This window comes from Notolepis coatsorum (genome assembly GCF_963971535.1).
Source record: "Notolepis coatsorum genome assembly, chromosome: 5".
NCBI lineage: Eukaryota > Metazoa > Chordata > Actinopteri > Aulopiformes > Paralepididae > Notolepis > Notolepis coatsorum.
Genome location: NC_140169.1, coordinates 59,294,500 through 59,311,485, shown reverse-complemented (window position 1 = coordinate 59,311,485; position 16,986 = coordinate 59,294,500). Strand labels below are relative to the sequence as shown.

The window sequence follows — 16,986 nt, the reverse complement described above, 5'->3', positions numbered from 1 at the left end:
CTGTGTGAATGTATCTGAGAACGTATTTAACACACCTGACGACCGACGCTATTGATATGCAAAGTAGCCCAGGTGGTGAGTTGGCGAGTGCTGCGCCATCCTAAGTTGTCAAAGTGGGCAGGTGTGAGGTGGGTTGGGTTCTAGGAGTCAGGTCAAGCAGTAACCTGATAGTTTGTTTTGAGATGTTTGTAATTTGTTTTTTAGTGCCTTTGAGGTGCTTTGGTACCATGAGGTGCAAGCATAGTCGTAGTACCCTTGAATGAGTGCTCCAGAATCGAGTTCGTTGGTTGACTTTTTTTTATTACATTGGATGCCATTGTACACAGAATGAGCTCGGAACTAGGCAAAATCTGCATATGGCTCGCCGACAACAAACTATCATTACACATGGGCAAAACAGAGTCCATTCTCTTCGGTTCAAATAACAAACTCAGCAAGACCGACGACTTCTCAGTTACAGTGGGTGACAATATTGTCACAGGAAAGATTAGCCTCTAGGATGGAACCCAGGTAGGTAATTTCATCTTTCCTTGTGACAATATTGTCACCCACTGTAACTGAGAAGCCGTCGGTCTTGCTGAGTTTGTTATTTGAACCGAAGAGAATGGACTCTGTTTTGCCCATGTGTAATGATAGTTTGTTGTCGGCGAGCCATATCAAATCAAATCAAATCAAATTTATTTATAAGGCCCGACAACACACGTTAATGTCCCCATGGGCCATACAGGTCTTCTTTAAACAAGTCAAGAAGAAAACATAACAATAAGTCAAGAACAGAACAAGAACACCATAAGGTCCAAAACATTTAAGATAAATGCAAATAAATGAAAGAATGCAAGCACTCCCAGACATACCCCACGCGAAGGTAAGGAAAAACTCACTAAAACCTAACAATAGGGAAAAAAGCTCCACAGGCAGTGTGGAGGAGAGAAACCTTAGAAGGGCCATTCAAGGGGGGATCTCCCTTCTTAGATGTTGGTGATAGTAGTGTTGCAGACGGACATGCAGATTTTGCCTAGTTCCGAGCTGAGGGCTTTTTCAACCTGTAACTTGTTCTTGTCAGAGACCAGCAGGGCTGAGTCGTCCGCTCCTGCCAGAGTCTTCAGGGTATTTTTGTTTTTGTTTTGTCAAAACGAATGGTTTGGTACTATGACCGGCAAGTTATTTATATTTGACATTAGCTATTTAGGGGTAGAATATTCTGATTCCAGCTCACTAGATCACTCAGTCACATTAAACTCTTCCCCTTTTATAGCTTGCTTGCTAGCTAGCTAATGTAACGTTATGTTATGTGACTGCCTGGTGTAAACAAACACCACCTCCGGGGTTGATAGGTCTGAATTGGCATGATTGATCATGGAATCAATCATCATGGAGTCATTTCAGATTTAGAGTTGTATTTGCCACATGGAAGCAATACAATCATAGAGTTTTCATACAAAATCATAAATACCATACCATGGGCAAAAGGAGCAGGAAGAAGAATAATTCTTATAGTTACCCGTCCCTTATTCCTAAACTAAACAAGTATTACTTGATGGTCGGCGTACAACCTAATTTACACAAAACAATAATTTATACCATATACAAAGAAACAAACAATCCACAGATTAAAGAAAAAATTCAATAATAATATTTTTTTCTTGTTTAATCTGTGGATTGTTTGTTTCTTTGTATATGGTATAAATTATTATTTTGTGTAAATTAGGTTGTACGCCGCCACTGCACTCGCGCATACGGTATGAAATATTGTAACTGAACATAACATATCTCGCTAATCATATGAGATACAAAGGAACTTACTTTGTTATTATCAAGGACGCACACAGGATAACACGTGAAGGGGAAACACATGATGGCAACTGTCTGTACACAGTGATGCAGTGGTGGTACCACGCCGTCCTAGCAGTTTTCTGAGCAGAAGTACGTGCAGTCACGCACTCATGTGCGCTAAGTACCCACCGTCTTATAACAATAGCGCAGGTCGTCAGGTGTCTTCAACTACACTACCCGGCACTTATCTATCACCTAGAGTAGACTTTGCATAATAATAGGATACCAATACTAACATAACAAAGAAAGAGATGATCTGTGTAGGGATGCCCCGATCACGTTTTTTGCCACCGATACCGATCACCGATCGTCGTGAGCCATATCGGCCGATACCGATCCGATACCGATCGTTTTTGATTAAAAAGAAATTAAAAATTATTTTATATAATTTTTTTTTTTTTTTTTTTTTATAAAATATATATATTATATAATTAGACTTGTACTTGTATTATCTGCGAGACATCGCCACCACGCAACAAGTCAAAATGCTCGCTATCTCCACTGTCTGTGTGTACATACTCTGCTTTGATCAAATCACATTCGGCTCTGCAGATTTACCCTAGGCTCTGCAGATATACCCTACTCCCTCAGCTATCCCCGTTAATGACTGCGACGCAAGCCGGGCTTCGAATATGCATCGAATGAGTGTTATAAGACATTGATATCAGGAGCTGTCTGTAGCTACTGCTAGCCGGAAATATAACGTTAAGACAACGCCTCAGTGAACTATTTAGTTGAATGGGACATTTCGTTTTGAACAGTGAGCTAAGCTAACGTGAGCTAACAGAGGTATCATACACTAGTACTAGATAACTAGACTATTGCTGGAGCATTTGTTGATATCAGGAGCTATCAGTAGGCTAGATACCGTTCAGTTAGACAATGCCTCATCATGTATTAAACTAAAAGTGAATAGTTGACTGGGTCATTTTGTAGCGGTAGCTAACGTTAGCTCATGGAGGTCCCGTCCCACTAGACTAGACTAGACCCGTGTTTACATGCGTGCGGGAGGAGCTGGAGGAGGAGCAGACGCGCAGCACTGTGTGCAGCTCCCGGTGTCTGAGACAGAACTCAGCGAGTGAGATCTGTTTTGACGATCGGAGAAAATAAAACAGTAACGATAGCTAGGTAGCTAACGTTAGCTCAGGTCGAATGCACTATCTAGACTCAGCGTGTTTACAAACTCTACACGGGTACGGGCGGGGCTAGGGAGGAGGAGCAGTTTGCAGGTCCTGTGCGTCTGAGACAAGCGAGTGAGATATCCACTTGATCAGTTTCCGCGATCGGCGAATATGACTCATTATCGGAATTCCCCGATCGCATATTTATACTGATTATCGGCCGATAACGATCGATGGCCGATCGATCGGGGCATCCCTAGATCTGTGGAACTCTCACTATGTGACAAATGGTTCCGACTGGAAGGATGAGGCATTAAGATGTGCTTCAGAAGGAAACTGTCCTTCTATAAACTGTAAGTTACATTGTTAATTTAGTTTGTATTTACTTGTCTAGTTTAAGTTAATTAAATTAAAGAAATTGTAACTACAATATTGTATCTACAATTACATTTAAAACATTGTTTGTTTTTCAACCATAGCTGTTGACAATATAATTTCTTTATATATTGAAGGCTACATCCTGCTACCTTTTTCAGATTCTCTATTTCAAGGCAATATTTACAAAAACGAAACTAAAACTAGTAATTTCCTATACAAACACGTTTCCTACTATTTATGCATAATAATCATCTGTTCTGTGCGGCCGCGCATGCGCGCGTGCACGTGGCGTCCAGGCAGCGTCGCCGTCTATTCTTTCCCCAATACATTTCCAGTTCCGCGATCTGATTGGCCACAGACGTTTCTGGTGCGATCTGATTGGCCACTGACGTTTCTGGTCATGTGACATGTGCGCCCAATCGCGTGACAAGCTGTGTCTTTGCCCATTTCCGGGTCTAACAGCCTGCAAACTACCTAACGCCTAGTTTATCACTGGTTAAGCTTAGGCACTCTTTCGAAGTTGGTTAAGGTTAGAGTTTGGAATCAGGGCTGGCGTTCTATCGCCCTGCTCTAAGACAAACTCTAACCGTAACCACCTTTGAAAGAGTGCCTAAGCTTAACCGGCGAAAGAACTTGCCGTCACACGATTGCCGCGACCAGAAACGTCAGTGGCCAATCAGAGCGCAGAAGGCGAACGCGGAACTGGAAATGTATTGGGGAAAGAATTCAGGCGTCCAGCGTGTTCTGATATTACGACTGCATCCCTGTCTGTGTACACAGGAATGCATTAAGCAACTGTGATTTCCGAATTGCAGGCTGGCTTGACCGCAGTGTCCACTTGCACTGGTACACCGTACACTGGTCCATGGCACTTACTACCCAGCTTTGTAGTAGTGGTTTGGGGGAATAGTACAGCAGTAGGTACATGGTGGTAAATGGATGGCTTAGAGTAGACGACAGAGTACAGCAACTTGCAATGGGCCTGGTCTACAAGATACACTACGCGACCAAGGTACCCATGTACATGTCAGACTCAAAATACTTCCCAAAGGTCAGTGAATACCACGATCACAACACCAGAGGGAGCTCCACAAATCATGTTAAACCCAGATTCGGCTCAAACAAGGGACTAAACACGTTTCGCAATTATGCCACATCAATGTGGAACGCCCTACCCAAAGCTGTAAAGGAATGTGAATCACTACCCACTTTCAAAAACACTCAAAAAACACCTATGGGAGACTGCAATTCGAAACTGGCCCCTACAAATGTCCTAACCCGTTACCCAGTTTATGTCAAATGTATATACACTCTTTTCTGGACACTTTTGTATCACAAACAGTACTGTATTTGCAAATCTGGTATGTCTTATAAATGTATAGATGTAGCATTACTATCTGTATGTCATGTGTGTCATATGTTATGATGAATTGAAAATGGGGGACCCTGATGTAAACAAGACGAAAGTCTTTCTCTGGTCTGCATCCCCTTAACAACTGTATGTATTGAGCTGTACTGTACCCATTCTGAAATCTGTTAATAAAGTTTTCAATCAATCAATCAAAACAATTGTGTGTATTGAGCCGTACTGTTTTGTACCCCATTCTGCAATCTGTTAATAAAATGTTCAATCAATACGCATATTTAAGGGGACCGCAAGGATGGTGTACTGGTGGGTGGTGTGGTGTCCGACCGATCGTGGTGGGTCGGTCTGGGCCAAAAATGCCAGGCCCGATTTTTTTGTCCCAGTCCAGCCCTGGTTGAACTTAGCATGTCATTGGCATTTCCACAAACACTGCAACGTGTACAAAGCAATAACATTAGCAACTGTCAACATTAATACAATTATTCTTCTATCATTCTTATGTGTTGTAATCTCCTCTAGTCAGTGGCAATATCAACAGCTATTTCTGACCAGGCCATGCAGCTGTTGGTAGGAAGCACAGACAGAGAAGGCAGGATTTGGCCTACTAAGATAAACTAGTTACAGTATGCATAAATATATGATATAAGAATCAATCTACTGTTCCAGTTATCCATTGTAAGAATGTATAGACAACCATCTACAAATATGTATACTATTACAAAATGTGCTGTTTACTGTATTAAAGCAGGCCATGGTCATATAGAAATGCACTAATTCGACCCACAGTATGTCCTTCACAAATGAACCACCTGTGACAAAGCTAAAATAGTGATGTTCTCGGTTTACAGTCTGTCTCCTTGTTTAGACGTGTTGCATGGAGTATAAATTGACAAGGGAGAAAGCATTTGGACACACGTCTCTGCGAAGCTTTGAGCTAAGTACTGATTTTGTGTCCACTCCACAGCTGTGATGTGTATTCTCTGTAATATTGTTTTATTCACTCTGTAATAAATCTTTGAACCTAAAACCTTCTCCTTACCGTCTCTCCAAGGTCAAATTAACTGAACCCGACAAAATTGGTGGCCACTACGGGTATTTGGCTTCTGGAACGAGACGGCACTCGTGGACAGGACTGGGCGGCACTCATTAAACGGATCCGTCAGAAAAGGTAAGCATAGCCTGTTATATCGAAATCTGCATAGGTTAACAATAGTATGAGTGTCTCCCAGTGCCTGAAACCGTGAGTGTTCTCTCCATTATATTTACAAAACAATTGGATAACAATTTGGTTAAAGTCAGATTGACATTTTCCTAAAAGAGTGAATAACCAATATTATATTCTGATACTGTATAACCCTGTGATGTGCTGAGATGTATTTTCGTGGGACAGTACCAGAAGACCTTTCGTAAGGCCGGGGATTATACCTGAATAGTATTATATGTTAAATGCCATAGTGTAAACCAAAGTCCTACAAAAGATAGGCCTGCCTGAAAAGACAGATATATGACATAGTGTAAACAAAGACCTAAAAGGATATAGGCCTGCCTGTAAAGACAGAGATATTGGGCAGACAAACATTGAATGCAGGACTGATTACGTTTGGAGGTGCGGGCAGTTTACGGACATATGGATTAATATTACCTTTGTCTTGTCCTGGTACTAGTCTCCTATATTGTCTCAGGACCACTGCAATTCAAGTCTGCAAAATAAGCTTAGACTGTTGTAAACCTATTTAAACGGCATGACTAGGGAATAAAGGAAAAGGTACTGGGTAGGTGATGTTATATTTCATTTATGTTTGGATTGTGTGAGCAATAGCTCAAAGCAGTGTGTTTTAAACCTAAACGGTGTCCATGTTTTTGAGAACCTTATGGAAACCTTGCGGTGCTAACAAAAAAGGTTTTTCAAAAAAAGGCTGATTGACTGAATACAATTTCAATACAATCTGGCTGGCCGTTTTAGGTAGTGATCTGGGGGAAAAGTGGGTGGCTTAAACTGGGCTGATCTTAACAAAATACTTGGATGAAATGAGACATTCCTGATCTATTTGATCTATTCAAATATTAATGGAAGAAGTCAAAAGCATCCAAGAATTTTAAGATTACACTGTGGACGGGGTGGGAATCTTTAGAATTAGCTGACTGGCGCGGAAGTTTAAAATTGAATAAACAGAGAGGGTTGGCAAGGAAAAAAGTATTTGACCTACAACGGTCATAGGCTGTGTATAAATAGTATTTCTAACTAACTAATTGAGACCTATATATTTGACAAACTACACCCTATTACTTATGATATTCAACAAGTTTTCTTTTTTACAAAAACATACACAGAGAACTTTTATCTAAACATAACAGGCATCTGTAGTCTCACAAATCCTATTTATAAAACACACACACACACGTAGGAGGAGACCCCCTGCTGTCTAGCACGTGCTATTTAGGACACACACACAACGTGCTATTTAGGACACACACACACACACCCACACACACACACCCCCGCACACACACACACACACACACACACACACACACACACACACACAGTCTTACTTATAATATATCCCACACACGCTCATTTGCAGTATACAACATTAGTCTCAATCAAACCAAGATGGCGGATGTTGAAGAAACCACCCAATCTGTACTACAGAAAGTGTATCTACGGCTCGATGTGACCACAGAGCCCCAAGACAGAAGTAAGACAAGGAAGACTATGGAGAAATTGATAAAGAATTGGCAGATGAGGAACCTCTTCCCCCAGAACGAAGCGCCGGCTCCTTCAGGGGCAGACAGACTAAATGTGTTTAACCATGAGCAAGGGGAGCTTTCCTTGAGGACTATTGCATGGGAGAAAGGGGGAAGGCACAGAATGGGACCAACCAAAACAGCATTGGACAAATCCCTGAAGCAGATGGCAAAAGTGACCTGTCTCCTAATGCACATTAAAAATGTGACCCCAATATCAGCAGTCTCTGTCTGTCCAGTCTCTATAGAAGACAGGTCAGACATTTTCACCCCGTTACAGCCTCAATTTTGCTCCACTCCAAGCTCAAATTCCTCTGCCCCTCCACTATACCCTAACCCAGCCAACCTATTAGACACAACACCCCCAGAGTATACACCCCCCACCAATGCATGCCTTTTCCCTCAACAAACACAGGCCCCCATAATCCATATTACAAACGGGATCCTGGAAGTAGACGAGACCAGTAAAGACAGGGAGCTGACACAGCTGATCCATGATATCCGAGCCCTCAAACATAACACCACTGAAATAATAGAGGCCTGCAGGGAAGGGCAAGCAAGCTCCAGCGATAAGGAGGGACTGTCAGGCCCAAAAGGAAACATGACACCAAAGAATGTAGATGCAAGGAGGAGGAAAAAGGTGGAAGCTAGGACATGCTACAGTCCGAGCAGCGACACATACAGGACCAGCGCAGGTACTAGTCAAGCTTCAAAGGAGCTCTCATCTGGAGAAAGTGGGGGAGAAGAGAATGGATACGCGGCCGATGCAGAGCCATGGGACAGAAACAATGACGTCAAAGAAGTAGAGGGGGTGGACAAAGTCATAGTGCTAGAAGGACGACTGAAACTACGAGGTGATGAGAAGAGCCCCAGAGGAAAATCCCTGGAGATAGCCGGTGGAGAAATGCTATTACAACACACTCCAGTGGGACACCACACAAGAGCAAGAGAAAGAGCCAGAGAGAGGGAGGAAGGAGCAGCCGGTCACAACATGTGCCCCCTCGTGACCTCTCATCATGGACAGGGAGCAGCCGGTCACAACATGTGCCCTCTGGTGGCCACTCATCATGGACTTACTATATACCAGGCCTGGTGCCACAGGGACCTGGAGGCCTTAGTGGCGAAGCTACCCCCGCTGGCCAAAGGAGGGCAGCGATGGATAATGGAGGTTGAGAAATTTACTGCCGGAGATACTCTATGTCTGGGAGATCTCAGGGCCCTGATGGGAAGATTGGAAGGAAGACTAAAGGCAAGAACCATAGATACCCAGGCAAATTGCACTAACTCCCCAGATGAAGATAATTTCAATCAACACAGACAGTTATATTGGGCTGGGGTCCGAGATGTATACCCCACTACAAGGACTCTCTCCTCCCTAGCCAGTCTGAAGAAGGAACAGGGTGAGGAGATACATGCCTTCCTGAAAAAGTGTGAAGAGGTGTGGTTGGAAAGCACAGGAGAAAGACATGATAGCTCCAATGCCACCACCATGTTGTGGAGAAACGCAGTGGTACATGCCCTTCCCCAGGCAGTGCAAGACCGATTGGAGGACATTGTGGGTCTGGATACGAAAGACGACGAGGAATGGAAAGCCCACCTCATCCATTATGACAACAAGCACAAGAAAATTCAAAACGACAATGATGAAGAAATAAAGACATTGGGAAAGAGATTGTTGAAAATGCAAGTGGGTGAGAAAGACGATGAGGCCAACAGGGTAAAGAGAGGGAAAAAACAAATGTTGATGGGTCACATGGGGCCACCCATGCAACAAGAAGCTGTGGAAGCTCCAGCCACTGTACCCTCACCCATGCCACCACCACAGCAACAGTGGCCCGCTTACCCCACTCCCATGGCTCCCTATGCGTACCCACCCCCATACCAATACCAGGCATACGGGCCTCCAATGAACAGAGGGCCACCAAGAGGAAGAGGAAATGGGAGGTTCAATCCACCGCCACAACCAACTGGATGTTACATCTGTGGACATGGTGGCCACTGGGCCCGCGACTGTTATCAGAACATACAGAACAGAGGCGGACAGAGGGGCAACCCTAGAGGAGGATACAGCCCCAGAGGAAGAGGAGGACCTCCGCAACAGGAAGGATCCAGAGGTTACCCGCCGAATGCCTCCCAATTGCCTATGTCAGCATGGGAGACTGAAGAGTGGGGACCACAATGAAGATGCCCAAAGGATCCAACCACAGGTATAGCGGTACCGGCCCACCAAGAACCAATGGTTACCTGTGAAATTGAGGGTGAAATAATACAGCTCATGGTGGACACCGGAGCCGCAGTATCGGTTATCACCAGCCTCAAGGGAAAGTCCCCACCACTTTCCACAAAGACTCTCAACACAGTTGGATACTCGGGAAAATCTGAAATGCAGAAATATACCACGCCATTGGTCACCACAGTAGGCTGTCAAACTCTCCTCCATTCCTTCCTCCACGCACCCAAATGCCCCGTCAACCTATTAGGAAGAGACCTTTTGGTCAAAATAGGAGCTGTAATCCTCTGCTCTCCAGATGGCCTTATCCTGCGCCTCCCTGGAAGTGCTGAAAACCTTACCACATACAGCAGTGGAGAAAGGATATTAATGTTGGGAACTCCAGACACCCCACAAGAAACCACTCAAGTCTACTGGAGTAGGCTACTCACTACTGGTATTGACACCCCAGAAATACAAAGATGTTACATGTTATGGAAACCTTGGATAAACACCCTGGGAGCATTTGGGCCCCCGATAGACCCCCTTCATCTTACCTACAACTACCTCAGACGACCTGATGAGGAGTATCAACAAGCCTGGGAAGAGGACAAAGAAAATAATACTGAGAAGATACAGATATCAGACCTCTATGTGGGACAACAAGGAGTCGCTGCACAATGCCTACTCACCCCAGAACAACAACAGTGGTATGTCCTGGATGAAGAAGCCACCCCACACATCACCCTAGCGGTAGCAGTGGGACAAGAAGCAAGGTCACTGGGCCATATGATGAGAAAAGCCCTGGCCAGCACATGGTTACCCACCAGGTCACCCAAGCTCTTCGTCAATCCTGAAGGCACCATGTGGAGAATCCTTCACAACGGCACTGATCAAGGCCAGTTGGAAAAACAGGAATTAGAACGGGACCATGGAAGAGAACATACTAACCATCCAGACACGGAAGAATGGCTGCAGAACGTCCCACATACGTTATGGACCACCGGCCCCTATGATGTGGGACTAGTGGCCAATAGAGAAGTTTCAGTCACCCTCAAGCCAGACCAAACCCCCTGTTGGAGGCCCCAGTACAAACTCAAACCAGAACAGATCAATGGAATTGATGACACCATCCGAGGACTCCTAGAAGTTGGAGTCTTAAGACACACCACATCTCCCTGGAACACCCCCATACTGCCAGTACCCAAAGCAGGAAACAATGGATGGAGAATGGTCCATGACCTGCGAGAAGTCAACAATGCAACAGTAACAGAAAACCTTCCTGTGCCTGACCCCTATGTGGCGCTGCAGAACATTGATCCGTCACATACCCACTTCTCCGTCATCGACTTGGCAAATGCATTCTTCTGCCTGCCCCTCGATCCAGAAGTTCAAGATATGTTTGCCTTTACCTATAAAGGACTTCAACTCACCTACAATAGGATGCCGCAAGGCTACAAGGGTAGCCCTGGACTATTCAACCAAGCACTGAAGAAGGACCTAGACACCCTGGCACTGCCGGAAGGAGTCATTCTGATTATGTATGTGGATGATCTGCTCTTGGCTGCCCCCTCTGGTGAGACCTGTCTAAAAGCCACCTCCGATCTGTTGATATTCCTAGCCAAAATTGGCTACAAGGTTAAAAAGGAGAAAACCCAGATAGCAAGACGAACCGTTACTTTCCTTGGAAGGCTCATCTCAGCAAACAGCCTGACGCTGTCCTCATCTCAACGAACCTCCATCCTCACCCATGGGAAACCAAGAACAGTGCAACAGATGTTGGCTTTCTTGGGCTTGACCGGTTACAGCAGATCCTATATACCTGACTATGTGTCCCTAACTCAGGCCTTGAGGGACATGATTACAGAAGCTGGCAACAGGAACCTCACAGCGGTACTGGATTGGACACTGGAAGGAGAAGAAGCATTCACCCAGACCAAACAAGCCCTGGCACAGGCTGCTCACCTGTGCACTCCAGACTACTCACAACCATTCTACTTGGATGTTTCTGAAACAGAAGGGGTGGTAAACGGAGTTCTGTTTCAGAAAAAGGAGGGGGAACGAAGGATACTAACATATCATAGTTCAAAACTCGACAACATCGAAAAAGGTCAAGCAGGATGTACAAGACACCTGGCGGCACTCGCCAGAGCCATTGAGAAGACAGCTCACGTGGTCATGTGCCACCCCCTCAAAATAAACACAACTCATGGAGTAGTCGCATTCCTGAGCTCCAAAGCCTTCACCTTCTCGCCAATCAGAAGAATCAAGGTTTCTGAGACCCTCACACAACCACACATCAGCTATGAATCAGGAAGAGTGAACATAGCCACCGGACTAACATCAAAAGACCTGGAACCACATGACTGTAGTTACATCGCCCAGAAAGATCTGAGAATCAGAACAGATCTACAAGAGGAACCACTACCAAACCCAGAAAAGGTCATGTACAGTGATGGATGCTGCTACAAGGGTGAAACAGGAAACGTTGCCTCCTACGCAGTGGTACAACAAAAAGGTTCCCAAACAATAACTCTGGAAGCAGCCATCATACCACAACCAGCCTCAGCACAACTGGCGGAGATCAAAGCCTTAACCAGAGCACTGGAATTAAGTGAAGGTGCCAGAGTAAACATCTACACAGACTCAGCGTATGGCCATGGAACCGTTCATGTCAATGGACCCCAGTGGATAAGAAGAGGTTTCATCACCTCCCAGAAAGCACCTGTCAAACATGCAGAAGCACTCAGAAAACTGTTAGCGGCTGTACTGCTCCCCCGGGAGGTAGCCGTTATAAAGTGCAAAGGACATCAGAATTCGACCTCACCCATAGCCCGGGGAAACGATGCAGCAGACAAAGCGGCCAAAAAAGCAGGAGGTTACACAGGACAGATGGTGAGCCTCCAGGAAGAAAACAGACCAGAGCTAACTGAAGACAGCATTAGAGAAATGCAAAAAGAAGCAGGACCTTATGAACAAAATCAATGGGCAAGGAAAGGAGCCCAATGTGAAAAAGGAATCTGGAGGGCACATGACGGCCGCCTAGTAGCTCCCGCAAAACTATGCCAGCTACTCATAAAACAGGCCCATGGCCCCACCCACGTCAGCAGACGGAGAACCACCAAGGAAGTAGAACTACAATGGTGGCACCCTTACATGAAGGACATGATAGAAAACTACATTACAGATTGCGACACTTGTAATGCATACAACAACAAAAGAACATACAAGCTCCCCATGGGAAGGTTCCCTGTCCCTGATGCACCATTTAAGGAAATTTGTATTGACTACACTGACATGGGGGCTGAAAACGTTGTAAGGGGCTACAGATACATACTGGTGATGGTGGATAGATTCACCAGGTGGGTTGAAGCAATTCCCTGTAAAAAGGAGGATGCTGGAAATGAACTAATTCCACGGCACGGTGTCCCCCGGCTCATAAGGTCCGACAATGGGACTCATTTCACCAGCCAAAAGCTAGGTGAGGTGGAAAAATACTTAGGAATAGAACACAAATATGGCAGCGTTTACCATCCTGCCTCGCAAGGTTTGGTCGAGCGAGCAAATCAGACCTTGAAAAGGAAGATAGCAAAAGCTTGTCATGGGACAAAGCTGAAGTGGGTGGATGCCCTGCCTCTTGCATTGATGTCTATGAGATCCTCTCAAAATGAGAAAACTCATCTCTCCCCTCATGAGTTAATGACAGGGAGACCAATGCCAGGCCCACCTAGAGAGGGAGTGTGTGAACCCACTTTGAACATATGGGAGATAGAGGTGGAAGATTACCTAAAGGCCCTCACTAACATCACTCAAGTCTTGTCTACACAGGTTCAGAGATCCGAGGAGGATCAGGAGGAAGCAGATAAGACTCCTGTTAAGCCTGGAGATTGGGTACGGGTTAAAGTTCACAAAAGAAAGTGGACTGAACCCAGGTGGACAGGGCCTTGGGAAGTGGTTGAACACACATCCCACGCCCTGAAAGTTAGAGGAAAAACAGGAGCTCATTGGCACCACCTCACACATTGTGTACCTGCACAGGCACCCTCTCGAACAGTCGGAGAGATTAGAACCGATTTGGCTGCGCTGGAACAATCAAAGTAATGACAATTTGGCTACTTGATCAAGAACTAACAGAAACGGCGCAAACGGACGATATTGAGTCTGTAGATACCTTAGACATAACTCAATCCACAATTCTCACCCCTCCCCAAACAAAACACGACCAACAATTATACCTCACTCAGTTTGTTATTTCCGCCTGTCAAAAGGGCTCAGCAACCTCCACCGTTCATTCCGTATTCAGGAAAGTATTCATGTATCACCAGGAAAGACCCCTGTTTATCAGCATGTTCACGTAACATAGCCCTCCATAGCCTGGCCCCCTACCTGACTGATAATGTGATCTCCTTCTCCCCTACCGCCCCACCCGTTTCCCTCCGGTCCTCTTCCACTCTTTCCCATCATCCAAACTTAAAGGTTTTGGTGACCAGTCTTTTTCATGAGCTGCACCCAGACTGTGGACCACCCTCCCTCAGACTGTCCGTGACTCTCCCTCACTCTCCACCTTTAAAGCCAGACTCAAAACCTACCGGTTCGCATAGAACCTTCCCTACCCATAACCACCCTCCTCCAACCTACCACCTCCCTTTCCCCTTCCCTACTTCCTCTCCCTCACCTGCCCCTTCCCCTCGGCTTCCTTACTTCCCTGACTGTTTCCCCTACTGGACTCGGCATCTGTTACTTGTTTACCCGTGGTTGAAGGTCCTCTGTCCTCATACTGTTGCTCATTCCCTGTGATTCTCTGTTTCTTTGTTTATTTGTTTTTACTCACGGTCAGCATTTTTGGGTTCTTGAAAAGTGCTTTATAAATCAAATGTATTATTATTATTAATAAACATGACTAGAACCTGTTGAAACAGTATGAAAGAACACCAGTATGAAAGAACACCAGATGGGAAGTGAATAAATCGGGGCCATTGTTTCCAAATCAAGCTTGCCCTACTGGTAAAATGAAAGACGAGTTGAGTGAATGACATGGAATGGATGGAAGGTGATAATGATAAAATGCAAATAATCTAATTATTATCAGAATAATTCCGAGATCACTCACGTGAAGAAGATGGGTCCAGCGATAAGAAGATTTTTTCGTACGTTTATTGCTATATTTTTGCGCCCTATACGCAAAGGAGGGATGGAGTGTGACCTTCCAGGCATGACATCCCTTCTTCACATTTTTTCCGCGGTTTTTGGTGATATTACTAGATGTGACTAATGCATTGTTGGCATGCTGCAGATGTGTTTTCTGTGTGGAACACCACATATTTATTTCTTTATACTGCAGATGTAATATACGGTTGTTATATGGATGTTTTCATTAGTTATTACACCATGTATAATTGCCAACCATACGCCAACGTCAGAAGCTTATGCCTTATATTTTACTGCCTATGCGGTCTCACCCATTGTGTATTAAAAAATACCTTCGTCTGGACAGAGAGATGGTGAGTAGAGTTTCCCCTTGACCAAATCGTACTGTCCCGCAGGGGTTTTCGCTCTCACACAATAGGGTTGGAGGATTTGGCATATCATATTAACTTCTGTTATGGTTTGGTAATTATTATGGTAGGTTTGTGGTTTTCAGTTGTTCACACCATAAAATTGGTGTGAAAGGAGGGATTGTCAACATTAATACAATTATTCTTCTATCATTCTTATGTGTTGTAATCTCCTCTAGTCAGTGGCAATACCAACAGCTATTTCTGACCAGGCCATGCAGCTGTTGGTAGGAAGCACAGACAGAGAAGGCAGGATTTGGCCTACTAAGATAAACTAGTTACAGTATGCATAAATATATGATATAAGAATCAATCTACTGTTCCAGTTATCCATTGTAAGAATGTATAGACAACCATCTACAAATATGTATACTATTACAAAATGTGCTGTTTACTGTATTAAAGCAGGCCATGGTCATATAGAAATGCACTAATTCGACCCACAGTATGTCCTTCACAAATGAACCACCTGTGACAAAGCTAAAATAGTGATGTTCTCGGTTTACAGTCTGTCTCCTTGTTTAGACGTGTTGCATGGAGTATAAATTGACAAGGGAGAAAGCATTTGGACACACGTCTCTGCGAAGCTTTGAGCTAAGTACTGATTTTGTGTCCACTCCACAGCTGTGATGTGTATTCTCTGTAATATTGTTTTATTCACTCTGTAATAAATCTTTGAACCTAAAACCTTCTCCTTACCGTCTCTCCAAGGTCAAATTAACTGAACCCGACACAACCAAACGAAAACACAATTGTTCACATTCTTACCTGCATATGGGGAAGTGATTAAGTGAAGAATTATTATCAAACACAGGACACGCGGTTGCTCTGGTTCGCTCTTCGTTCGCAAGTAGTTAGTAGTTCCTTGCAAGGCAAGTATAATCGACCACCTATTCATTGATCACGTTTCAGACCCAAGTCATAGAAAACAGCATAACTGGCGTTTCCAGCGAGTAGGGGATATCTGCAGAGCCGCAAGCCCAACGTCTGGGCGGGGCTTCGGGGCTTGTACTCTGTTTGAGGCGGGACTTCGGGGCTTGTACTCTGTTTGAGGCGGGGCTTCGGGGCTTGTACTCCGTTTGACTGTGCGTGGGCGGGGCGTCAGGGCTTGTACCTTGTTTTGTTTCCTGTAAAACCCGGAAGTAGTCAGTTTGTGCTGTTTATTTTTAACCCTAACCCTAACCTTAACCATAACCTTAACCCTAACCCTAACCTGGTCCCTAACCTGCAACACGGAACACAGAAATGCAAATGCTGTCGAGTCTTCACTGCTTGTAAAAATAAACAGCACAAACTGACTACTGCACAGTCAAACCCTTAACAATTGTATGTATTGAGCTGTACTGTACTGTACCCATTCTGCAATCTGTTAATACAGTTTTCAATCAATCAATCAAACCGAAGCCCCGCCCAGACGTTGGGCTTGCGGCTCTGCAGATATCCCCTATTGTTTCCAGCAGATACCTCATGTAAATGCACTTCCGCGTTATATGGAGCTCGTGAGGAGGAGGAGGGGGAAAGAGAGCGCGGGGGGGATGAAATTAATGAATGTTGATTAGTTAGTAACTAATGTAACTAATGTTGTAACTAATTAGTAACTAATGTTGATTAGTTACTCTAATAAACAATTATTCACGCGCTTACCTTCCCCCCTTCCAGCCCCCCCCTCTCTCCATGAGCTCAAAATACCGGAAGTGTTGCGGTGATACGACAGTCACATGATCGAAACAAGTCACGTGACATGGCCACCAGCAGAAACACAGTCACGAAAAGCGG

General features: G+C 44.7%; 1 protein-coding gene across 1 annotated transcript in view; it reads right to left on the bottom strand.

Annotated features, from left to right (window-relative positions):
* LOC311228846 (26S proteasome complex subunit SEM1) overlaps positions 1-16,120 on the bottom strand; it is a 111,592-nt gene extending 95,472 nt beyond the window's left edge. Inside the window, exon 1 of the mRNA XM_084314800.1 lies at positions 15,979-16,120. Coding sequence (XP_084170926.1) covers positions 15,979-16,108 — 130 coding nt within the window. The 5' untranslated portion in view covers positions 16,109-16,120. The remainder of the gene's footprint in view (positions 1-15,978) is intronic.
* Positions 16,121-16,986: the final 866 nt, after the last annotated feature.